This window comes from Branchiostoma lanceolatum, chromosome 9, assembly GCF_035083965.1.
Source record: "Branchiostoma lanceolatum isolate klBraLanc5 chromosome 9, klBraLanc5.hap2, whole genome shotgun sequence".
NCBI lineage: Eukaryota > Metazoa > Chordata > Leptocardii > Amphioxiformes > Branchiostomatidae > Branchiostoma > Branchiostoma lanceolatum.
Window position 1 is genome coordinate 18,680,649 of NC_089730.1, and position 27,135 is coordinate 18,707,783.

Consider the following 27,135-nt stretch of genomic DNA (forward strand, 5'->3'; position numbering starts at 1 on the left):
TCTACTCAGCCTTGTAATGACACACGTTTTATTCGAGGACAATTATCGTCAGCGAGCTAGAACCTTCTGTAGATGTGGGATCAGTGGTAATGGGGGCACTCAGCAAGCACAAACCCTGCCTTAGTACTATAGTCCGGGCACTTCGTTCGATATTGCGAGTCATGCCCAGCCAATTAAAAGTGAAAGTGATCTCAAACCAGTTTAGCTCACTGAAGAGTTATACATTCTTCCACTGGTCGTGACAGACCTGGTAGGCAATATGTACGGTATTTACACATTTATTGTGCCGAGGTGATTCCCCTAGCTCTTTTCGAAAAGTACAATGGACAGTGGATAGCGTCTTAATGTACCGTCTTAAAGACTGCGACCCTTTCCAGTAGCGTCCATTTCGGGTGAGTAACAACAGCCGGGATTCGAACTCCGGCTTCTTGATGCAGAGGCAAGGTCATCACCAACCAATGGACTACGCACGCTACGCACGCAGCTTTTTGAGATTCAACAAGTCTGTGAAATGTTGGACGCAGAAGTACAACAGTTGACACTTAGTAAATCTCATGAACCCGAGCTAATGTTTGCATGGCCCTAACGTTATCTTTCACAATCACATGGCAATAGTTTTGTCATAGATCATCCACTAGTCTCAGCTACGCTTGTGTTAAGAGCATACATCATCCTACAGTCTACTGGGCCTCTCTGAACATTGATGAAATATGGCGACTTCCCCTCTGTGCAACTCGTCACTTTTACAAATGAATAAGAATCTTTTTCAATTACTATCTAATCCCCATCCCCAGCGCAGTCCTAGAATGGACCTCGACTAGTCATTCTGGGAGAATTACTTCAGGGTCGTTTGTTCTTGTGTTCAATTGCAACGTAGGCGGCTGGATCGTTTGTAAATCTTTGGAATCCACTTAGGCTTTGAGGACATTAATTTGCATATACATAGACGAAAAGGTTAAGATGAGGTAAAGATTTTAACGAAACAAACATAAGGCTTTTTTCAAGTAGCTAGTGGTAGTACAATGCAGCTGCGCCACGGCTCTCGTTTTTGACAAAGCACACCGGGTCACCCCTACTCTTCTCGTTAGCTATAGATATCAGATGAATTGTACGAAAATAGATATACCATCCGCAGATGACATTCATGAATTTATAACAAAGGTACCAAAAGACAACATGATGCAAATATCTGTACAAAAGATAACGCCTGGTAAAAAAAGAAGAAAATAGTGTGGTATGTAATTAAACATATATTTGTACTAGAACATTCTTAGCATGATCTGAAGACACTGAAACCCGGGCCTGCTGATCTTTTTACGGTATGTACGTAAAAGATGGTCCTTGATGGACCGGATATGGGTGTCATATCATGGTCGACAGCCTGAGGCAATGACATGTGAATTGTGACCTATTCACGTACAAGATTTATGGCTTTATCTGTACCATAAAGTCATCCGGAACCTCCAGGAATTTAAACAAATGGGCATGTTACAGTACTCAGGGAGGTGTGGAGAAAGGATTTTATAAGATTTTTTTGAAAGAAAGGAAGCAGAGACTGTTTATTATGTTTAGCCATACCTAGTATGGCTCAACATATTGTTTTTACTCAGGTTTCGTCTCCTTCTTCTCCTGTCAAATCTTCAAATCGATTCATCTCTGTCATTTTTTGACCAAATGACCTGAAATTTGGTACAAAGGTAGTGTAGGCATATACCCCTAGGTGTTTTTTTTTTCTAATTTTTTCGATTTTGACCTTGAAAGTGATTTTATTGAGGTTTTTCTGACCAAAACGTAATTTTGGCCTCCTGTGCTCTGGAAATACATCCAAATGACCTGGAATTTGCTATGGGGGTACATTGAACTAAAATTCAAAGAACCCCATTCGCATTTTGGCATACATCACTTCAAAATACGACTTTGCAGGGTATTTTTGGGAGAACATTGGGTATTTTCCTCATATGACCATATATGGTGTTGCCAACACAACCTAAAGGTCACCGACCCCAAGTGCACCTGGCCTGCCTGTGAGCCTTGCGACCACCTGATTGGCCAATTGAGTTAATCTATTTATCTTGCATTTCTGTCGCAGGTGTGCTAGTATTCATACCAAATATGATATGGGAATGCGTAGGACATGTGCTTACATGGCTTTGATCACTCTTTTTTTAACAAAGATGCAAATCTCCAGTTCCTATGTATTAAACCAAAATGATGCAAAATATGGCATGTGTCTGCCTTGGTCATGTACACAGGCCCTCATTCAAATGTTTGGCATACAGTCTTTCAAAATGATTTTTGAAATAAAAAATTTTTTCGTTTCGTTATTTTCATCTCAAATGTATACTATTGAATCATGCATTCAAACATAGGGGTGTCACATTTTTATATTTCACCCATACTATCTCTGAAATATGTTTTTTTTTGGTCATTTCCTTCTTCTCCTGTCAAATCTTCATATATATCATTATGTATACTATGGAAAAATTAATTCTTCCCTGGGGTTAATCTTTTTTGAATTCAATTTTGAACTGGGTTGATTATGCGCAAGAGTGTAATTTTGAGCGGATATTTTTCGACTGGTCTAGTTTACATGGAGGTGGCACGGAATATCCCATTCTTGCAAGGGGAGGATTCTTCAATTATTTATTTCAATTTTCAGCTGGAGTGATTATGAAAAAGTCCATTTGTTAGCAGAAGTGTATTTGTTTATGTGGATATGGTTTTGGACTGGTCCATATTTTGTTGAAGTGCTACTGGAAGACTCCATTCCTGTATCGAGAGACTAATTGTTTTTAAACTCAATTTTGGACTGGGGTGATCTTTTTTTTAGTGGAAGTATTTTAGAATGGTCCATTGTTATTTTGGGACAGTCCATTTTTTGCATGGCGAGGAGTTTGGCTTAACATTCTGTATTTGCTCGCAAATGTTGCCTTTCTAGTTTCCTGTAAGGTTGTTATAGATTAAAGTACCCAAAGTAGTGGAGATGGAAGGCATTATTAATAGTATCGGCAACCGGCGCCCTGTGTTGTTAATTTTCCGGTTACAGCATAACGCTTGGCATTTCGTGCAAAAGGATATGCTTTTCAGTTCCAGAAGATAAATTGCAAGCAGGTTGATGGTGCTCGAAAGTGTAAGTTACACATGTTCAAGACGAGACAGTCTGGCGTCTTCTTCTTCTTAGTTAGAGTACCTGATAGCACGAAACATCTTTTTCACTCTTACTTGTTCTAAGAAGGGTTTTAGGTGCACCATAAGATAGATGATATGTTATTGTCTACGCGAGGATTCCTGCAGCTTGGGGTAAGTCTCGTAGAAAGGCGAGTAAGCTTATTACACATTTCATGCCCAATTCCATTCCAACTAACGGATGAAGCCTGTCGGGTCCGATGCGCCGGACCATCACTCAACGTGAAATAAGTATGCTGCTTCACAGGTGTGTGGAAGTGATAGAGCCGCAAGACGTAATGACATATTCTATCTTTCACTGGCGCGAGTGGCAGGTCCTGCAGCGTTTTGGTTCAGTAAGACGGTCCTTTTATACTTAAGCAGTAAAGAGGCAGTGGGTTTATGATCTTTTAGACCAGTGCCATTGTGTATGATGATTAGCTCGTTGTACAAGATCGAGTGAAGTCGAAAAATCAACATTGACTACAATGAAATTAAATTGTTGATATATAGCAAGCGAATTTTTTTTGACCCAGCGGTCACTACGGAGGCTGATACTCAGGCTATGGCCGGATGGCTATGCTAGCGGACATGAGATCGAGAGGTCATGGGTTTGATTCTTGGCGTTCCTGGACGTTGTGTCCTTGGGAAAGGCACTTAACACGACTTTCTCCACTCCACCTAGGTGTAAAAATGATCGCCTGACTTTGGTAGGGGAGGTAAAAGACAGTGTAGGGGAGAGTTGGGCTCCGCCTCCCAATACTGTGTACACAGTGGATAACAAACCACGGTCCTATAAGCAGTGGCCTCAAAAAAGGCCACGGGACTAGCTCAACTTTTTATAACATCGACGTGTCTAGCTCTCTTAAGTACATGCATATACTTTAACTGCGTGCATCAGACGGAAATCTGTGAACACTTGTATTCAGATCATGCCACCGATACCAGAAAGTACGATGGAAACAATTACCATGAGCATATCAATCAGAGGCAAGTTTGCACCAAACCATTAGCCTTGAAATTGAAGTGTACCAAACCATTACCCTTAATAGTCAACACATGAAGCTGTTTAACGGTGTGCGCTGTCATAAAGTCGCCTCTAAAGCAGGATGAAAACTCATAAAACACCGCGCTAGCACTTTAATGTGTCAGCCACCGGGACCACACTAGCACCTTTGGGAATGATCATCCTGCTCTTAAAGCCTTGCTCATATGATGCAACAGTGCCTAACATTATTGAAATTGCTGCAATTCCAGTAAGGTTATATCTAATGAAACCTTTGTAACTGTATTGCTTGGAACGATACAGTTTAACGTTACAATCACGTTTAACGATGGCCATCTTTAGAGTTAGTAGTAGATTGAGTCACTAACTTGTATGGTCATCATTACACAGAGAAACCATGTCTTACTATATATTTTATTTGCCACAAGAACAGAAAATGAGGAAAGAGTCAGATTTGGGCTTCGTTTTCAATGAGCGAGTCCCCTCGTGAGTTCCAGGTCCTTCGTTAACAGACCTAACAGTGGGAAGACAAATCTCTAGAGTAGAGTTCCACATCATTTGGGAAGAAATGCTCACACGAGGCGTAACCTCAGCCCTGCTTTATAGTCACTCTTCCAGTCAAGATGTCTGGAGATGGGGATTTCGTCATTTTTCAAACCATTAGTTGCAAAGAGTGTCTGTACCTTACGGCCTCGCTGGAAATGAAAAGACTTTACTGGTGTCGTTTCAGTCGGTGTACTCAATATAAGGCCGTTGTAATATAGAAGTATATCTGTAATGCTGCTAAACGACATATATTCATGGATGCAAGGGTCGTAGGTGGTTTCATTTTACACTGAGTGATATTTCAGACTGTAGTTAGAGTGAGTATATCTCGGCGACGGCGTAATGAAATGGGGATATAGAGATTTTACTGGCGACACTCTCGCAGCGCGATGCAGTTCTCTTCAGTCTCACTCAAGAATCTGTCGATTTTGTAGTCTAGGTAAAGTAGAAGACGAAGTACATTTTATTGTAGCTGTCTTTTGTAGGGTAGCGATAGAATTACACTTTTCAATTTTGTGTTATGTAAATTCCCCTACTTCAGATACCTGAATAGCAAAGAGAAATTTATATTTCTTACAGCCTTCGATAAACCAACTCTAACTAATGATACAGCCTCCTACATTTATACAATTACCAAGAAACGAGAGGAAGTCGAAAGTACTAGAGTATGCTGAATATTTATATAATCATCAATATGTATATAGTTGTTAACATGTGACCTGTGCTTAGCCCGGTGGGGCAAACATGTACAATAAAGGTATTCACTCATTAATGCAGCCGTGAATGATAATCTGATAGTGCATGCAATTGTAGGACCTGGCACAAATTACGTGGAATCACATTTTGCAGTTTCCTAGATGTATGGTGAACTTATGAAAAGGGAACTTGTAGTTGCCGGATGTATAGCTATGAATACCTTGAATTACTTTGATAGCACAATTAGCTATAATCTGTTGTCGTGGTGCTGACTGGTTTTCTTTTCTTTTTTTTTCGTCATATGACGTGACGCCTCGCCACCGGCTTTTAAACTTATCGCTGTTGCTCATCTAAACTTGTGCAGGTAAGCAGATTATACTTCCTCCAAATTTTTCGCCAAAATCTGGTTTGAAAAAATCGCATTACTCCGGTTTGTACCTCTAAATGTCCCCCTAAGAACCTGCCTACGTCAGGATGGCGTTGAGCACGCCGACTGTGTTCCCTTGGGGGTAATTCCGGCTGATTGCAACTACGGAAACGGCGGCTCTACCAACTGACCTCAATTAGACTACTGACGTTGCTGATTCGCAACATTCATTAAAACCAATAAGAGTTTCTTTCTGATCTGTCATAAATCCGGCCGGGCACCCCGAGCTATCGTTATGCTGAAGCCTTGGTGTCTTAGGCATAATCCCAGCGTCACATGTTTACGCGCAGGATCATAACTCTATAGTTAGCTCAGGGTGAAGGACAGAGAAGGATAGAGGAAGCTTGTGTGCTGGATGCTATTATAGTCCCCGACCCTCAAGATGAGAATTGGACTAGATGAAGGTGAAGTTAGCTCATAGGAGAGTATTGGCTAAGATTTAAAGTTTATGGTGTTTAAATTAGTTAGAATTTTCATGGTGATACAATCAATCAAGATGGTTGCTCGCTAGACCTTGGTGTAAGTCTTACCATACCGGCAAATACCAACTGTAAGATAGCTCCTTGACATATACTAGATATAACACACTCATACTATATCTTCGAATGTATATCCGTCCTCATGGGGAAACTCGATGCAATAGACGTTTGTACGCAGAAACATCTTTAACATTGATGATATGCAAATCCGGTTGACCATTTCGTATAATCATTGCACCAGTCCTGTAAACTAAATTATTCCAGAATTGCTCGCAAGTAGCACGAACCAAATGCTGCCGAGTGCACCATTGAGTCAGTTTTAATCGATACGATATAGAATACATTGACCGATGGAGGCCATAGAGAATACGAAATAGCAGCCATCACGGTGACCATTCATTCCAGCGCTCGTAATAGCATCTATAAGCGATGTACTCATTGTTCAGTCACATCAAATTCTCCATCGTTAGACCTCCCTTGTATGCAATACGTAAGTACATGCAAAGCACAGGAAGTAACTTCTCCCGTGACTGTCTTCAACTATGTTCAGTGGTGCCCTGTGGGCAGGGCATTATTACTATAATGATGGCCATGCCATTAGGTCATCTTAGTCCAGGCATTCTGTCCAACTCTAAAATGCCAATCATCCAAATCACCTCCTCTGCTTGTAGCAATACAGAGTAGCCTAGGATTAAGGGATAGCCGTCTGGAGTCCATGGTCTTAACCTCGACAGGTTCTTAGGGATGCTTGGTGTGGATAAATGGGTCCGTTGGAGCCACCTGCCCGTCGGCGGGTGTTAACTCACGAGAACTGGACGGTGAGGTGGCATCTGCTGACGGCATTACCCGTTATGAGGCGGACCATACTATCTGCCACTTACACCAAAAATTGTTACTCAAGTAACTGGATAGATTTTAGAAGCAGACGTTTCAGACAGCATCCGCTAAGTTACCGAGGCACCGACGAAAGACAGCGGATGCTGTCTGGAACGTCTGACTGTTTCAAAATTTCTGTTGCTTGAGAAACTATTTTTGGCGCATCTTATTACCCGGATGTCTAACATTCATCAGTGTATTTGCCACTTAATTCATCTCCGTGGACACTCCTTTAAAACGTCTCAAATTTGGTATTTCGTCATATAACTTAATTGCGTGAAGCCGCTTGACTAAAATATTTATATCCTTGTCTTCATCTACGCTCCTTCGTTGATTAAATCTCTGTGGGTGTAAGGCTATGAAATTCCTAGGGGATATTTTTTGAAATATGCTCATCCGAAAGCTTTCCGCGCGGGGAAGACTGATGTTGCATGCGTCACGACAGGATCGACAGGCCCCGGGTCATGACACGCTGTGACCTCCCATAAAGAGTCGGAATTAAAAGCGAGCAGTGATGTATCACCGCGCTCTTCACCTTGTACGTCGCCGCGCTGGTGGGACGGCTACCTGTACAGTCACACCTGATGAAAGCCTGAAGGATGCTGCCGGGCTTCTCTTAGCAGCTGGAGATGACGGGCTCTTCCTTCGACACTACCATCTCACTTGGATATGTTTCTTGATTTACGTTCGTATCGTTACAAAATTAGTTGCTAACCGTATCACCGAGACAAGAAAAGCTGACACATGCACAATCAAGTTGGATTTACAGATTGGAGTGATATCCTTATTCTGTCCAACATCATATTGTGCTTTCATGCAATCTTCCAGTAACTTAATAATATGACGTAAAAACCTTCCATATCATCTATCCATCTTACCCACATCTTGCATGACCTTTGTCGGCTTAAAAGATGGGGGTGATAATTGAGATGGAAACTATCTACCATGCTGAGAGTACATGAAAAAGAAAGGCTTGAGGGCTTAGTGGTCATTATTACTTCTGTTAGTGACCTTTAATAACCTCTGCCGTGTATCAACTTTTTGTTTAAACTAGCTTATTGAATAGTAAATCTCGCCTACGATCTTCTGTTGGGACGTTATGCCGCGATAGCTTCAGCCTAGTTTTACTATCAACAAGCTATACCCAACAGGTTCAGTTCCCAGACGCTCGCTTCCTGCTCTTACATCTACAGACAGATCTATCTATCAGCTTTCATTTGATTAGTTTGCCATTCACCTCTCTTTGTCAGTAATGAACTGGCCTTAGGCAGTGTAGTTTACGATATACTGAATATCATCCACATGGAGAAGAGGGATTTGTTGCCTTTCATTACCGTCTGGTAACGTCATAGCTCCAAAGAAAAGAATATCATGGTAACGCTTCACTTAGTGTGATGAAGCATAGCAAGTTTCTTCGCCATCTAGTCTGGGATCTTGCCTTGGTATGTGGTTGGCGCACACAGTAGTCCGAATTGCATCGCTTCTTTCATTATAGACCAAAGGGTTGCAAATCAATTTACACCTACTGTGGAAAAATATTCAGCCGATGCAGCTCGGTATCGATCTTTACAGTGAAACGAATACGGTGCAAAACAGTAGAGAAACGCTTATTTTAAAAACGTTGTTTCTATAGGGGTATGTCCAAGCATTATCATTCTAAATGGTCAAAGCGAACAATCGATATGGTACCTAAATGTGGCTCCTGAATCTTGCCAGTCAAAACACTAGATGCCTTTTCTAGTTCACCGCTACCGACTACGAAGAATAATGTAAACCTCTCCTAAATCAGACAAATGTGAAATACAAAACATCCATTGAATTCGAACACTGTAACTGCCGAAAGACGTTACAACAATGTAGCAAAGTCAGTCTGTGAAGACATTGAAGCTGGTATAATTGCTGATCTTCTTATCTGTACAATGTTACGCGTTCTTATTCAAATGTGGCTGATTTGTTTTTATCTGAATGCCATATATTGCATCTTTCTGAGAGATACAAACAAACAAACAAGCAAACAAGAATCAGTATCTTCAGCACTTCTCATGATTACAGCCGCAGATTCCCACAGTTCAGGTGCACAATCTCTGACAACCCCTACCCTTGAGACCGCCGCACAAATCTAGATAACTTTTTTCTTTATTCAAACGTGGAGACAATTACAGGCATAGTCGTGATGCACGGAAGATATATCTAGATACACCAGTCGTTTAAAAGAATCCGAAAAAGAACGACAAAATCCTAGCTACCTTATCTTGATTGAAAATATTGAAAGACTCTCTGAGAATCTTGGTTCAGGTACGTACTTCTTAGAATCCCTCCCCTTGAGACCGAGAATGGATATTTTCTATGAAATCGTACGTGGAGACACACTCGAAACATGAAACTTAGATTATAATCCAGATGTATCTGTCGTTCATAAGGTCAAATACTTCTGAGATAAAACGACCAAATCCTCGATACTGATCTTGATTAAAAGCAGTCACACACGTTCAAGTTCGTTACAGCTGAGAATGTCTCCCCGTGAGACCGCGGCGAGGGGCGCGGATCAATTCGTCACGCCGTCTGCGCACAGACAGCTGGCACGCCGGGAAACACGATAAGACGGGAGCTAATCTGCGTACATTGAATACGCGCAACTCATTTATCGCCAAGGTGTAAACAAGGCAGCATCTTTTCTCCGTGGGTACTAGGTTCTAGGAAATCTACCAGATGTGCTGTCAGAACGTTTGTATTATCGACATGCTGGTGCTATCCATACGTTGAAGTAAATACTGTATTTACCTTCTTATGCTACGGTCCATTTCCATAGCGGGGCCCGGCCGGGCAGCTTGCGGGAACGTAAAATATGATATAAAAGGCAACAAAGACACAAAACGTAAAACATTACTCCTAACCAAATATTGTGTATTTCCTTGATATGCATTTTTTATTTGTCGCTTTTGCAAACAGCCCGGCTGGGCCCCGGATTGGAAATGGGACGGGACCGTAGCATAAACAAGCAACAATCACAATGTTCGTGTATGTGTATATAAAAGTCATATGTCTCCTGTCTAAGTATTACCCGTCAGATTCTTCTTCCCTTTCATCAGCCTCACTCTGAAGACACTAATGTTAGCTCTAACAGATGGTTAGACACTGCTGCAGCTAATGATAGTCTTTACTTCGACATTAACCTGAAATGACTTGCTCATTATTTTGTAACGCCGCTCTTCTCTGTAAGGCGATAAATAGATACCACTGTCTATCAGTAGTGTGCAGTGGTGTAATTAGGATAGAGGAGCTTCACATCTCCGCCCACCCCCAACCTTCTGACTAACAATAAGCTGAGCCTACGTAGTGAACGTTGAAAAACTCGTGACACCTCTTGCAAAAGGACCGAGTTAAGTGCCCCCCTCACTGGACCCGCGGCACGCTGGTGGCGTCGCTGCGACCGATCGAATTGACAAAATACTAAACGAATTTCCTCGACAAAAAACGACTCTTTTTAAGCTTTGTGTGTTTTGTTGTCTTTTTTGTCATACTTGTACGTTTTGAATGATATTCCCATTATAAAGTCAAGGGTAACACAAATCCAGTTTAGGACGCAGCGAGCCGCCAGCGTGCAGTGGGTCCAGTGAGAGGGGCCCCAACCAAAGTTTTGAACTTTTCGAAACAAGTATGCCTCTACAGGCTTCAGGCAAGACTCGGTGTGTTACGCCGTGTGGTTTGGTTTCCCGGTATTGTCATTCAGATTCAAACCATGTCTTTAAGAGATGCCTATAGCTTTATGTATCTTATATGATATTCGGATGCCTAAATCACCCGTGTCTATATGTGCATTATTTCTGCATGCGCCATTCTTCGGCAGAACTCTTCCGGTTCGGCGTTTACTTTTAAAGACATTCTGTCTCTTGAGCCGTACCATGGATAGCTTTCTGTAAGTAACGTCGTCTGTCACTGTCTTATTCACTCGCACATCAGAGAAACTTCCTCCTGGCGCGTAAGTCCTACCCAACAGTCCTTAAAATGAACGTCATATTTCACCCTTTTCATTTGGTTTCTGCACACACCCATTATGTTTTCACTTCCCTGTTGGTTCGCAGTTAGACACATTGCCCCTGGGAGCGGCAAAGCTGCGAAGTATACGACATTGCATCTAGTGAAAAGGCTTACCTAAGAGACGCCATTTGATGAAGTACACTTTGAGACGTGATGTGTATAACGCATACCCAATGCAAACGAGTCTCTGAATTTTACGGTTCATGGTTAAGAGTAGAGTTGTCTGGTGTTGTTCCCTTTCTATCACGACCTTGGGCGCATAAACCGACCTATACTCGATAACACATGTAATGGTGCATAAACGTCTGTGCGCTAGACTGTGTGATATCCGTTGATGTCCACATGCGGAACCATGAAAATGTAAATATTGCAAAAGCCCTCCTTTTTTAATAGTTGAATAGGCATTGGGGCTTGAATAAACGCCAACACTAAGGTGGTATGTACTCTCCAAGCAGAAGTCGGTGGGGAAGATAGTGAGCGCTTTATCATACGCCCCGTTTTCGTCAGTTATCCCCACCAAATTCTCGTCTGTTAGGGGGATAACAGACCTAAAACGAGGCATATGATAAAAAACGGTCACAATCTCCCCCACCAACCTCTGCTTGGAGATTAGGTGTTATGTTCACCAATCGTTCTCGGTTGATGCTGGCTGGTACGGAGAACACCAGGCCATCTGTTCCGTCGGCAATCATCTCGAGATCTTTTCACCGCGCGCAAGTATGACAGTTTAATGGCTGATAATGGGTTTGCTGTGGCGTCATATGTCTTAATAGCAATATGGTGAGGTGACAAGAGGGAAATGTACATGTAACTCAGTACAACAACAAGTACTTGTAAGCCTCTCCGTTCTATTAGGATTGTCACTGGTGCCTTCGTGCCTTTCGGAAGTTTTTCGGAAGAAGCCATTTGTCTGCCAATATTCAATGTCTACCTGGTACGGAGAAACAAAGACATGGGGCACATGTATTTTAGGAGGTTCACTGAACTACATAGTTGTCTGCCAAAAGCAAAATGTGTATATTCGAATGCACATATGGGGCATTGTCCAACGTTTTGCTGAACTTGCTATTCCTCGGCCAATAGCAACCGTCTAACCTGTAGATAGAATCCTAAAATTGGGAAATATGCTTACGTTGTGCTGAAATTGCTATTTCTCAGACAATAAATAGCAAATGTCTAATTTTTATGTAGAAACGCACACATGGGACACTGCCTAGCGCCTGCAGTTTCATTGAACTAGCTTTTTTCTGCCAATAGCAATAAGTTACTTTTGATGTTCAAACGCACATATGGGGAATTGTTTACAAGTTTTGCTGAACTTGCTATATTTCAGTCATTGGAAACTAGCTGTCTCCTCTGTATGTACAAGCACACATGTGGGACACCGTCTGAAGTTTGACTGAACTATCTTTTTGTCTGCCAATAGCAAATGCCTACTTTTTATGTTCAAAGGCCCGTATGGGGCATACTTTCAAGTTTTGCTGAATTTACTATTCCTCACCCAATAGCAAGTGCCTCCTTCTTTTGTGCTCAAACGCACATATGGGAAACTGTATTTTTGTAGTTCTTTGCTGCCAGCTTTGCCGATAACTAATGTGTAATTTGCACATAGAAACGCACATATGGGACACTGCTGTCTGCAGTTTTGGTTGCTATTTCTTCACCAAATGTCTACTTTGCATGTAGAAATTGGCACTTGGAGCGTTTACTTATGCAGAACCAGGGCAAATGAAGGTAATTCACTATTGAGGATCCTTTCTGGGACAAGTAAGGTCTTTTTTTTTAAACAAAAATGGAAAGTACCGCCGGGAACACCCTGTACAGACGCCGGTCACGATGATTTATGTTTGTGTGCCAAAAGCAAATACACATTCAAATGCTCATATGGAGCATTGTCTACAATTTTGCTGAACTTGCCCTTCCTCAGCCAGTAGCATTTGTCTAACTTGTAGACAGAATCGCACGTTTGAGACATATTCTGCAGTTTTGCTGAAGTAGCTATTCCTCAATCTATGACAAATGTCTACATTTCATGTATTTCTTAACGCACATGTGGGGCACTGTCTGAAGTTTTGCTGAACGAACTATTTGTCTGCCAATAACAAATGCCTACTTTTTATGTTCAAACGTACATTATGGCGAATCCTGCAAAATTTGCTGAATTTGCTATTCTTCACCTAATGGCAAATATCTCATTTTATGTTCAATCGCATATATGAGAAAACTGTCTGCAGTTTCGCAGTTCTTTGCTGCCAACGTTGCTAATATAACCAATGTCAAATTTCCACATAGAAACGCACATTTGGGACCCTGCTGTCTGCAGTGTTGCTGCTTGTCGACTTAACAGTCTACTTTGTATACATGTATGCAGAATCCGTCGATGAGGTGGTAATTAAACATGGCGGATCCTTTTGGAACAAGTTTGGTCTTCTTTTTTAAACGGAAAGTTACGATAATCAATGTTAGTGTGACTCTCAGTGATCACGACTATCCTCAATTAAAGTCGTTTTAAACCTTGTCTACGTGTAAAGCAATGTAGCAATCAGAGATCCCTCTGACGCACTGGGGGATGCCTCTAAAGTAAAGAACCCCTCAGATCCCATCCAAATCGTTCTGCCTGTGACGTCATTGGCTACCACGTGGGAGGCAATGATGTGCTCAGCAGCCCGTTGAGGTGGGAGGCAGACGTTGCTATATATGTTAATGACAGCCAAGTGCAAAACCATAGCGGAGGGGGTATTGTGATGTGCCGAACTGGGCCAAAAGTCAAGTATTCCCTACTACCGTAATATTGAAGAACCCACGTTAGCTACCAACCTCAAGAGGACCATGCCTGGGCCCGTGGAGCCTGAGTTAGAAAGGCGACCAGAGTGTGAACAGTTCAAGACCACAGCTCTGTCACTGTCAACACACCGGGGAACGCCCACCCCTCGCGGGGTGCTTTATTATACAGCGAACCAGGTTCCACCAGCCGCACGCGTCTTTAAGTCTACATTAGTGCGTGTGCACACGGAAGCCGCACGTCTCCAGTTCCTCAGTTGAGCTGGAGAGACTGCAGAGACTGGACATTGTTGCTCACCGGGTCTCGTGCGGTCTGTTGGTTCTCATCAACGGACAGTGGACGATTGTCCCAGCTTCTTCTGAGTCGTATTGGACAGGTTAGAGAAGGAACCGGGAAACATGAAGCGGCTTCAGCGCCAGTCGAGAGTGGAGTTCCTGACGGTCCCGACCCTGGGACAGAGTCTGAGGAGTAAGAGCGCCGAGCACGAGCCTCCCGAGCAGCCCTCGCCTCACCTGCGCCACATCTGCGTACAGAACATGAAGAGTTTCAGCATGGACGCGTGCAGGTAACCTATCTCTCTTACACCTGTGTTACACCTGGCACATGGACCCTCAGCTAGAGGTGGACAATGACCTTAAGATGCAAACTATTGTGGGGTCTTGGCTATCATTTTGATTTTGATTTTATTTGATTAGAATTGCAACAGTGCAATACACGTGGGACGCAGGCAGCTACTGCTGGTGTCGTGACCCACACACATAATGTACCCGTTTTTACACTTGGTAGGAGTGAGAAAAGTCGTGTAAAGTGACTTTTCCCAAGTGCAAAACATCGGTGCCGCCACGCCAGGGGATTCGACCCCACTGGGTTCTGGGCCGAAAACCCAGCCGTTACGCCACACGACCCCACTTCGAAATTTCAATCCAACATCAAGGAAAATAGGTCAAATCTTTGACCTTTCTCAGATGCATACTGACCCAAACTGTATCCCAATATGATTTCAAAAAAATTATTAAACCCTCAGATTGGCTTCTTGGCTGCTTGATAAAAGACACGCAGTTGAGTCAGAGTCAGATGTTGTTTTTTTGCATTTGAGGGGCCGGCCTCGTAGAGCAACAACATTGTTTCCGTTGCCGGCTCCTGTCAGTTTTGTTTTTAAATCTGAACAGTCGGAAAGATAAATTTAAAAAAAAAATCACTGTTTGCCTTATAACACGGAGTGCCCTTTTGCATCGGTGACTGGCCAGTTTTGGGAAAGCAATCGTCCCACAAACGGTAAAACGTCTCCATTTTCTACATCGTTTTAGATCCATACTAGAGTGGTATGTTGTTCCAAGCGTATGATTTACATGGTTGACTAATGGGCCACTTTTATATGGCTATCCGTGAAGAATGGGATGGTCAGTCGACTCTACCTTATCTTATAGAACATTTGATGATATCTCAGCCAGACGTGCCCTCCTATTAACCATCCATTCAGTCTTCATGTCTCTTATAGGGATGCACTATATGAGTATCAAGCGTGCATTTTACCCGTGCTAACCTATAAGGTAACTTGTTTAGATAATCGTCATCATCATATATATGATGATGGATATTGATAATTTTGTTTCATATAGCGTCAAAGTAATCCACTTTCGTAAGGATACGATTACTTGGTAAGCTAACGGAGCAACCTGAGAAGAACAAGAAGGCAGACGACTAATTTTGACCTGTATCACGCTACGACATAATACGTGGCTGAAGTCGCCTCAATGATATAAGTCCATGATATTTCGCCACTTCTCACCGCACCTGTTTGCCCTATGCCACTCTCCAACAACGTCGTTTTTTTCACACGCCCTTCCCACTAGCGGCTGTGACCAACAGAGATTTTTCAGATTGCTCAACGAATTTCATTGATAAAGAACGAGTTATTTACATGTACGTAGTGTGCACTTTGTTTTCTCTTAAAATGACATTTTACATCGTGCACCATATTCCGATTATAAAACCAAGGGTCTCACAAGTCCAATGTTGGTCGCACTGCGGCCACTCAGCGATCGTTGTCTAGTAGGAATGGGGTCTTATGTAGCGTGATGGATAACACGGGAGCCATCCAGCCATGAAAGCTGCTTAAACTCCCGAGCCGCGTGGATACCCGGAAAATTGATTGCGTGACTTAAGGGATTAAAAAACAGTCAACGAGAGTCCCTACCGGTATAGCCTACGCTTGACACATTACATGTCGTGATGTATGGATATTTCTCAGTTCGTCGACGTTACTCGCCTGGTATGCATTTCATTCAAGCTCCGGTTTTATCCTCTAATCGCTTCTCTGTTGAATATGTGGGATTGTAAAGCCCCCCTCTCACTGGACCCGCGGCACACTGGCGGCGTCGCTGCCGCCGATCGAATTGACAAAGCACTTAACGAATTTTATCGACAAAAACGAATCTTTTTAAGCTTTGTGTGTTTTGTTGTATTTTAGGTCATACTTGTACGTTTGGAATGATATTCACATTATAAAGTCAAGGGTGACACAAATCCAGTTTTGGACGCAGCGACGCCGCCAGCGTGCCGCGGGTCTAGTGAGAGGGGGGCTTAAGGAACACATCCGCGAAGACACACAAATACACACACGCTCATCATCTGGCACTGTTCATCCCATCAAGAATTTACACCTTTTGAAGCTTGTGGAATTGACACTCATTTATCCATTTATTCATTCATTCATCTTTAGATTGTTCCCTTCAGTTAGATGAGTAACTGAATTCCAAGAGAGCCCTTACAAAATCATAACAAATCAGGATACAAAAAGAATAACTTAACATAAGCTGAATGAATGATACATTCGCAATACTATAATAGGAGTCATCATCAAACATAGCATTAACAAATCATGGAAACAACTCATAATTCAAAACAATTACAACTCAAAATCAGAAAAGGTCATTTGACTGTTACGGGTACGTATCATGCACGAATCATTAACGTTTATTCCTTCGGTAACCAAACGCCAGTTCCGTTAACTAGATGTAAAAACTTTGGCATTTCAGATGAAGACTGTAAAGGGCAAACTCTCAGACACGCAGGATGTCTACCACAACACTTATTGTCTCCAATGCATGCGCTTATCTTGTTTTAATAAAATCTATGACAATAAAGCGGCAATCATGAACAACTGGATTGATCCTTGATTACGTTAAACGATTATTTACCACGAATCCAATATGCTCCAGGGGTTGGCCTTCACGATGTAAAATACGATACGGTCATTACGTTACTATTGGGGAGCCCAGGGCCAGTGATTGTTGCATTGATTGCCGCAGAAGCAACATGACGTAATGATAATATCGTTTAAACTATCCTTTGTCCGTATCCATCTTAGGTATTGCTGTACTTTTGCTGTTCCCACCCCGCAACAGTTTGTTAGGTTGGAGCTTAACAACAACTGGCACTTCAGGTTTTGACATCAAATCTACGTTTCCTGGGCGCCGATGGTGGATAGGATCTGAATACAACTATGGATGTTGCGATATCAAAGTTCTGGCGTCGCATTACCCCCGGGAAATATCCATGTAAAACTTGCTATGTTGAGTTGTATTTCTTTTGACATCTTTGAAAAGATTGCAACAATCTTAATCTTTAGTTTGTCTTCAATCCTCTCCTTCAATTGCTAATGTGTCACATCCAGTAGCGTAACGATAGATATAGAATTGCTTAAGAATGGAAAACAGTAAAACCGATTGTGTTTCTGACGCAAAGGTCTTGACGGTACAAAATAGAAGGTGAAGTATGTCCATAATTACCCTGGTGCAATGGCCTAGATTGTTCGCCTTGCATGTGGTAGGTCGTGAGTTCGATCCCCGGCTGAGTCATACCACCAAAGACTTTAAAAATGGTACATACTGCTTTCTCTGCTTAGCACTGAAGCACACACCACTACCAGTGGACTAGCCCCATGTTGTAGTGATTGCACAAAGCTGTGTGGCCCAAGGGAGATGGGCGCCGCCCTATGTACCATTGGTGCGTGAAGGAACTTGGACTTTTTTGATGTCCTTAATTTATGTCCCACACGTGTCCTATCTAAACTTAATATATATATATGCACCAAGCAGTTCGTTGTTTGATTAATGTATTCGCATGATACTAAGCTTAAGTCAACCAGCGCCAGTAGACATATAAATGTTTTAGATTTGTTGATGACCTAGAAAACCTCGCACGACAGGCTTTAAAACATCAATGATAAATGATAGGAATGGATGTAAAATGCATGTAATCAGTATAATGCTAGTCATTACCATCAGCTTCAGGATTAACCCACAAAACGTAATGAGATGGCTTTCTGTAAAGCATCCGTCAAGACGTGCTAGCTGTATGCATGTGCCTGCAGTGCTATTGACTTAAGCAGACCAGTATGTGTTCTACTAATTGCGTAGTTCAATTCAGACGTCTTTTAATCAAGAGATCAAACACTTTGATTTGTGCCCCTCTTCTTTCATGATTGGCGAGGCCACGTCAGACCTGACAGGCTGTTACTAGACATGTCGTTAGGAAATGCTTGTGTCCTGTCTACTCCCACTCTAACTTGTTATAATTACCTCAATCCCGTCGGGACTTACAAAGCAAGGCGCGTTTACTTGTATGTGTGTGGGACTCAAGCGCCAACAGAGTCATGTGCTCGTGAATCTATGAGTGTTGACGTCATACGTGACGCTGTAGATTCTGCAACCGCAGCCGTGCGCGCAGACTTGTCTCTTCACGTTGAGATCACTGCAAAGTCGCAACTTCACATTCCCGTCTTCCGTCTCGACATTCGATACTGAGCTTTATAAACAGACGAAGCGCCCGTTCAGTTGTGTATCTGGATGCGTTACTTAAGGAAGTTATTCATACAGGGCCGACATAAAACTTTATATCCACTTCTGACAGACGTTCTTCTCGGGCGACCCATCCATAACCGCCTACAGCCTTCGATAAGAGAAATCATCGCTCAACTAAATCCCTCCTGTACGCAGTGGCTGCTGCCACAGCGTTGAGCACGACTGAGGATTGGTCCCTTTTCAACCACAACACGTTAGGGACTCCTTCAGCTGTGCCGTACAATGTAGAAATACATTACCGGACGCCACGGGGCTTTATCTGTCCCTTATTTCAAAGGGCGCTATCTCAGCACGTCGTGGGACAAAGCGACACGCTGAGCACATCTGAGCTACCTCATGTGTCCGGACTTACCGAAGTGTAGTTTTCCCACTAAGATACATTACTATGCTCTTACGTTAGCTGAGATATAGTTACGTGTACGCATTCGTTTTGATCAACCCAAATAGCTAAACTAATTAAATTTAGTATCCTCCTACAATGTCATCATTACAAAGAATCGAGAAGAAGCCGGTTACATACACCAGATTAGTTTGATTACTGTAATCTTACTGTAGTCTTTTTTTGTTTGTTCATTGTTATCCGATGATGTACTACTGCTTGTGGGAAGTCAGAAATAAAATATTGAATTGTCATGTTAACAGTTGTAAAAGCTACACATGTTGAGGACAGAGAATAACAAAGTACAAGCAGTCTGCCTGTTAGACAGGAAAATTGTGTTCTGGTAAAGTGTACATTGCCACGTAAATAGCAGATGGCGTCTCACCTGTTATACAGCCCTTTACAGCATATTCCCGCTTACCAATGCCCCCATTCCACTAGACTGCGATCGCGCTGTGCTCTCACTGCGATCTGAATCGGATTTGTGCTTTCATTGACTTCATGGTTGGAATATCATGAAAAAGGCAAAGATATGTCTAAAAAGACAACAAAATACACAGAGCGTAAAAAGATTCATTTTTATCTATGGAATTTGTTGAGCGCTCTTTCAAATCGCTCCGTCGCAGCGCGGTTGCAGCGAGGTCGCCACCCTAGCGGAATGTGGTGGGGGTGTGTGTGTATAAGGATGTATATCTGTCTAGAAGGATTTTACATTCAGTCCCCAGACCTATAACGCATACCGCGGTACCGGTTTGATCACCCTTAGATCTCCCCAAACGGATGTGCGCTTACCATAATGTAGAACCGCAAATCCCTCTTTAGTCTTCTGGATACTCCACCATGCTTACCTCTAAGGCAGAATACGACTAAGATGAATCGATGGATTATGGAAAACGCATGAATACTCTATGGACCTTACTTAAAGCCTGATATGTGACTACAAAGTCACGAGAGAGTTTGTTGCTGAAAGGGGGTAAATGACAATTTGAAACTTTACCACTCAGTTTTTTAGAACTCCTTTTACTAGCGTTTTGTTACGTTAAGCACTTGCTATTTGTCGCGAAAAAATGACTCTAAAGCTATATGCTCTTTCTGACTATAATGATAGTGGTTAAATTGTCATGAATACTGCGATCTTTAAGATTAATGTATTCTCTAGGTAGGGATATTTCGACCCTCCCAACATTACGGTTTTTAAAGCGCTGTTGAACGCTCTAGAATAGAATAGCATGAATCTTGCAATGCAGACCTGTCATGTATGTTTCCTGTTTGGCTTAAGAGGGTACCAGTTGTTATGCTTGTATTGCTTATGTCCTGGTGTATAAATAGCGGATCCGCAGAAAATATCAACTACGCCACTAGCAAAGCCGGCAGGGTACTAGGGGTCATTCGGCGCAATTTGACCCATTGTCCATCTAGGGTCAAGGCCACTTGTTACAAAGCGCTGGTGCGGCCCCACTTGGAATATAGTGCCACCGTCTGGGACCCGTACACCACCAAAGGGATGCAGGCGGTGGAGGCCGTCCAGCGCAGGGCCGCCCGAGTGACTCTGAATGACTACCGGCAGACTAGCAGCGTGACACAAATGCTCAATGACCTGCAGTGGACCCTTCTCTCTGAAAGGAGGAGGAACGCCCGCCTCACCTTTTTCTATAAGCTAGTTAATAACCATATCAATATTAATACAGATAGTCTACTGAAACCAGCCCAGGGGCGCACCCGGGGAAGCCACACGCTCAAATTTCAACCACTTTACGCCCGAACAGACTCTACAAATATTCATACTTCCCCCGCACCATACCCGAGTGGAACGCCCTGCCTGGCGCGGTTGTTACGGCTCCTATGGCATCATTTCCGTGTCAAAATTACGTACGTAAAAAACGTCACGTTTTGGCGTTTATACGTGACGTATTGGGGGTCAATACGTCACGTATGAAAGGCCTACGTCACGTATGCCGGAACGTACGGATACGTGACATACATATGGTTTTGCAATTTCCGTGTCAAAATTACCTACATAAAAAAACGTACGATTTCTCGTCCAAACGTCACGTATAACAGGTCATACGTCACATAAGGCATATACGTCACGTACTAAACGTGACATACATATGTCGTGGCATTTTTAGATCAAAATATCGTATCTACGTAGACGTCACGTTTTGTGGTTATACGTTACGCACATAAATGGGTTATGTTAACGTAACGTTAACGTTAACGTAACGCATGTAGGCCCTTCAAGTTATTATAACAAACAACGTTAACATATAACGTAGTCGTAGTTATCATAACGCATTACGTTAACGTAACATAGTCATTTACGTTATCATAACGCAGAGCGCTAACGTAACGTACACTAGAGTGAACCTTTATAATAGGCGTGTTCTGTTTACGTCATTGGTTTATGTTGTGTATAACGTCTACGATAGACGCGTTCTGGTGACGTCATCAGTTTATGTTATGTACAACGTGTATGATAGACTTGTTCTTGTGACGTCATCAGTCTATGTTTTGTAAAAGCCGCAGCACACAGTGTATTAGTGTGGGTACAAAGTAGTACCAAGGAGGTTTTCTATATAAAACCTCCTTGGTAGTACCAAGGAGGTTAAATTTAACCTCCTTGGTAGTACGGACACAATTTTTGATGCCTGGCTAGAATATCCTATGTGAGCATTAGCCAGATTTAAACTGTGCCGTGGGATATACTGTCTGAATTGATTAATTGAATTGTGAACCATTCTGTTCGTGTATATTCGAAAGTGCGCCATACTACGCGTCAACCCGTTCATTGAGTGAACTCAACAGATAGGCGATGCTCTTGTCGACTGTCCGCATCAAATCGTCGTCCAAATTCCCGAAGGTCGCGTACAGTATTCCTATCCTCTGCCTCGTATTCGCTCAGACTTGACCACAAGCCCTTTGCGAAATCCTTCGAGCGGCTCTTGAAATGTAAATCCTCCAGGGAACGGGGAACTTTCTAGTCCCGGCGCAGAGAATCGTAGTGGACCTCGGAGCGTGCACGTCCGACCGGACCCGACACTTGCCAACGCCATGAGGTCCCTTGTGTCCCTTCACGGGTAGAGTACAAGCACGACTGTGAGTACTTGGAACCTGCCATGATCCTAGCGCGATGCCGGAAGCGGTGACCTTGACGAAGACGAACACGAGCTGGAAAAACTTGAAATTTTAGAGAGAACGGACAGCTGTGGCCGGTACGCGCCCTGTGATCGCCGAGTGACTGTCGGCGGAAGTGGTCTGAGCGGAGATGCAGACGGGTCTGGGGGGGACACGTGCTCAGGACCCGTATGTCGGGGGCGGAGCTTGACCACGGAGACGCCAGACTACGCGTCAACCCTTCCATGGTGATCAGCCATTGGTTGGAAATCAAGGTGGTCGTGAGCTCGCTGCTTGTGTGGATTACCGCCCAGCGGGCCGGCTGACAGTTTACAGTTCACCATACTTTCTGTAAAGACGCATTGCATTATCAGAATATGAATTTACATGAATGTTATAGCCGACTTGATGGATAAAATATGGGGAAGTATAGTAGAGCATTTGTCATCGATTGTGTAACTATTGTGACATTCGTCCCATTCTCATCCATTTGAAACCTGAAATTGTTGCCTGGCCTTGTTTGGATCTGAAATGTTTAGATTTATGTGGGTTAGGATATGGAGGGATAGGGAGCGCGGCAAAAAAAACCCAGGGACATTTGATATAAAGGTCACTATCTTCTACTCTCCAAGCAGAGGTTAGTGGGGCAGATCGTCACCGTTTTATCATATGCCCCGTAATTTTAGTTTGGATGGGACTAGCGGACAAAAAACGGGGCATATATTATGATAAAACGGTGACGAGCTACCCACAAACCTCTGCTTGGAGAGTAGTAAGGGACAATTAGAGAAGCCCGCGGCCGTCGCTCAGAAAAAAAAATCTTTCATTGCCTCCATTGCAGACTCCGTCCGGCCAAGGAGGTTGGTGAGGTTGTTTACTTTCAAGTTAAAGCTTTACTATTACATTTTTTTGTTATTGCTGGCCTTCTCCGTCTTTCCGGACAGCAATAAGAAGAAGAAAAATGTAATGGTAAAGCTTTAACTTAACAAAGAAAACAGCCGTAAGAGTCTGAAATGGAGGCTAGATCTTTCAACCAATATCGATCTTCTAGGAGCTCTTCACATCTGCTTTGAAGCCCAAGCATCTGCTTGGATCACAAATATCTGATGGATCCCAAACATCTGCTTGGAGCCACTACCATGTGCTTTTCTAGATAATTTTCCATTGCTCCCAAGCAGATCTATAGGTCCTAATATCTGCTTTGAGTCCCAACATCTGCTTTAAGCCTCTATTATCTGGTCGGAGCTCCAAACACCCAATGGAGCAGAACGAGAAAGGCACAAGCCTCACTCAGAGTGCCAGCCCTCTTTACACCTACGACATTTTAGAGTCGTGCGATCATCGTCGTGGGCGACATCGCCGGCGACGGTATTTTTTGGCCGTCTAAAGACGATCAAAACAATCGTACGACGGCAATAAACGGGAAATCCTCGAAATGTCGTGCGACCGCCTCGGACCCAGTCGCACGACGTTCAGCGGGGGGGGGGGGGGGGGGGGGGGGGGGGCTGTGGCTGTGTTTTTCTCGTCCTAATCCCGGACAGCAACAAGAAAAATTTAATAGTAAAACTTGAAAAAGAAAATAGCCGGAAGGAGTCTTCAATGGAGGCTAAATCTTTCACCCAATATCGATCTCCTTGGAGCTCTCTGCATCTGCTTGGATCCCAAACATCTGCTTTGATCCCAACTATCTGCTTGGATCCCAAACATCTGCTTGGAGCCCAAACATCTGCTTGGAGCCCAAACATCTGCTTGGAATATGTTCTTTTCTAGATCATAGATGTGCCATAATCTCCAAGCAGATCTATATGTTGCGAAGACCGTATCAAACTGGAAGAAGAAGTATGTTTTGCAACCTAATTATAAGATGTGCGATAACTCAGACAGGGCGGAATATTTCTATTCAATAGTGACCTTTTGTATTGTCGCCTCCCCTCCTCGCGCGTGGTAATGTTAACAGCCGTACGAATGTCCGGGTTGCTAATCTTTTTATGACCGATTTCTGGCACAAACCCGCGCACGTCCCAGTGGGAGGTTCGCGCCTTGGTTGAGCCAAGGAGGTTTTATGGTTGAGCCTTGTAAATGTTCTCACAATAAAAGTTTCTCTATCAGTCTCTGCGGGTCGCTGGGAAAATAGTAGAAATTGGCCAAATAGAGTCAGCTGTATGGCTCTGAAATATGGGGTTCATTCAAAAGTTCAAATTCCTGTCCAATTGAATCAGTTCATTTAAAATTCTGCAAACAATCATTACGTGTACCTAGGTCTGCTTGCAGCCTAGCTGCAAGGGCGGAATTAGGAAGATACCCAATACAAGTGGATGCTTCGCTAAATGCCGTCAAATATTTCCTTAGACTTCGCCAAAATGTGTCAGCCGACAGTTTTCAAGCAGATGCTTTCTGCTGTCAGTTAGATCTAGACAAATCTGGTGTGAAATGTTGGGCGACAGGAATACGTAAGTCTTTAGAGGAGAGCGGGTTTGCTTTCTTATGGCACCAACCAATTTCATATAATTCAAATACGTTACAAATTGTTAGTTCCATTGGCCAACGGATAAGAGACATTTACTTCCAAACGTTTCTGAAAGAAATACATAACGACAACAAAGGTGGGGCTTCCAAAAATAAGTTAAGATCATATAGATTATTCAAAACTACTTATAATGAAGAAAAATATCTAAGTAATTCAAATATGAGGGTCAGGAATGCAGTCACAAGACTAAGAATCAGCTGCCACAAACTACATATTGAAACGGGAAGACATACCCGCACTCCTCTAGAACAACGATTATGTAAACATTGTACTTTGAATAGAGTAGAAGACGAATGTCATTTTGTGGTAGAATGTGTATTATATACCAAAGAAAGAAATGAACTGTATAAACTTGTAGAAAACCTATTTCCCTACTTCACACATTCAAGTACTGTTCAAAAATTCATATTTCTAATGCGACTAGACAAACCTCCCATTGAAAAACACGTCTGTTCTTTTATATCCACTATACCCGAAAAGCGAGGAGAAGTAGAATTTATTTAATGATAGTCATATTCTTTTGCATCCGCTAACTGTACTTGTATTATATTTTGTTGTGACCTGTACTTAGCCAAGTGTGGCAGAAATGTGCAATAAAGGTCTTCATTCATTCATTTATGAAGGAGGTCGGCTATGGAGATAGGGTCTGCTTGGAGCTCAAACATATACTTGGAGCCACTAACATGTGCTTTCTATATATAGATATGCCTTTCTAGCCTGAGTGCTTGCTGAGTGTCAGCTCTTTTTTTCAGCCAGGTAGCGGGTCGTGGCGAGCGGACGTGGAAAGCTAAAAAGGGCTGGCACTCTGAGTGAGGCTTGTGCCTTTCTCGTTCTGCTCCATTGGGTCTTTGGAGCTCCGACCAGATAATAGAGGCTTAAAGCAGATGTTGAGACTCAAAGCAGATATTGGGACCTATAGATCTGCTTGGGAGCAATGGAAAATTATCTAGAAAAGCACATGGTAGTGGCTCCAAGCAGATGTTTGGGATCCATCAGATATTTGTGATCCAAGCAGATGCTTGGGCTTCAAAGCAGATGTGAAGAGCTCCAAGAAGATCGATATTGGTTGAAAGATCTAGCCTCAATTGCAGACTCTTACGGCTGTTTTCCTATTTAAACCTCCTTGCTTTACCATTACATTTTTCTTCTTCTTATTGCTGTCCGGGAAGACGGAGAAGGCCAGCAATAACAAAAAAATGTAATAGTAAAGCTTTAACTTGAAAGTAAACAACCTCACCAACCTCCTTGGCCGGACGGAGTCTGCAATGGAGGCAATGAAAGATTTTTTTTTCTGAGCGACGGCCGCGGGCTTCTCTAATTGTCCCTTACTACTCTCCAAGCAGAGGTTTGTGGGTAGCTCGTCACCGTTTTATCATAATATATGCCCCGTTTTTTGTCCGCTAGCCCCATCCAAACTAAAACCACGGGGCATATGATAAAACGGTGACGATCTGCCCCACTAACCTCTGCTTGGAGAGTAGAAGATAGTGACCTTTATATCAAATGTCCCGGGTTTTTTTTGGCGCTCTCCCTACCAGGTGCATTAGTTTGTATTGTGATAAGCCAATTGGAGACAAAAAGGTGTGATTCTCTGATGGTTGTATAAAGACCACCCTGTTGTGTGATCTGCCAGAGTGTCTACAAAATCGACACAAAGGGGCTTGGAAAGTTCATGAGAGGGAATCTTCGAGTACAATCGATGTGTACGGGCAGATATTGTGTCTGTTAGTTCTCATATATGGGATTAAAACCATCGCCCATCACTGCTTTTACATTGTAATAGACAGACCAAAACATTATTTCCGTATGGCAGTATTCCACAGTGTGATAAGCCAATTGGAGACAAAAAGGTGTGATTCTCTGATGGTTGTATAAAGACCACCTTGTTGTGTGATCTGCCAGAGTGTCTACAAAATCGACACAAAGGGGCTTGGAAAGTTCATGAGAGGGAATCTTCGAGTACAATCGATGTGTACGGGCAGATATTGTGTCTGTTAGTTCTCGCGGGTACTCGCAGCTGCGGTCATGTATGGGATTAAAACCATCGCCCATCACTGCTTTTACATTGTAATAGACAGACCAAAACATTATTTCCGTATGGCAGTATTCCACAGAAGTACATAGTGATCCCTACATATCCTAACCCACATAAATCTAAACATTTCAGATCCAAACAAGGCCAGACAACTATTTCAGGTTTCAAATGGATGAGAATGGGACGAATGTCACAATAGT

General features: G+C 42.9%; 1 protein-coding gene and 1 long non-coding RNA gene across 6 annotated transcripts in view; one reads left to right on the forward strand and one right to left on the reverse strand.

Moving 5' to 3' along the window:
* Positions 1-27,135, forward strand: part of LOC136441652 (GTPase-activating Rap/Ran-GAP domain-like protein 3) — a 213,355-nt gene that overhangs the window by 66,100 nt on the left and 120,120 nt on the right. The window contains exon 1 of one of the 5 annotated variants that reach the window (XM_066438072.1): positions 14,370-14,580. The exons of the other annotated variants lie outside the window; for them this stretch is intronic. Coding sequence (XP_066294169.1) covers positions 14,414-14,580 — 167 coding nt within the window. The 5' untranslated portion in view covers positions 14,370-14,413. Of the gene's footprint in view, positions 1-14,369; positions 14,581-27,135 lie in introns of those variants that run through there. 5 annotated transcript variants of the gene reach the window in all.
* LOC136442493 (uncharacterized) lies at positions 21,238-22,281 on the reverse strand. The gene is made up of 2 exons (XR_010757013.1): positions 21,876-22,281; positions 21,238-21,842 (listed from the first exon to the last, which is right to left on the reverse strand). It is a non-coding gene; the product is annotated as an uncharacterized lncRNA (long non-coding RNA).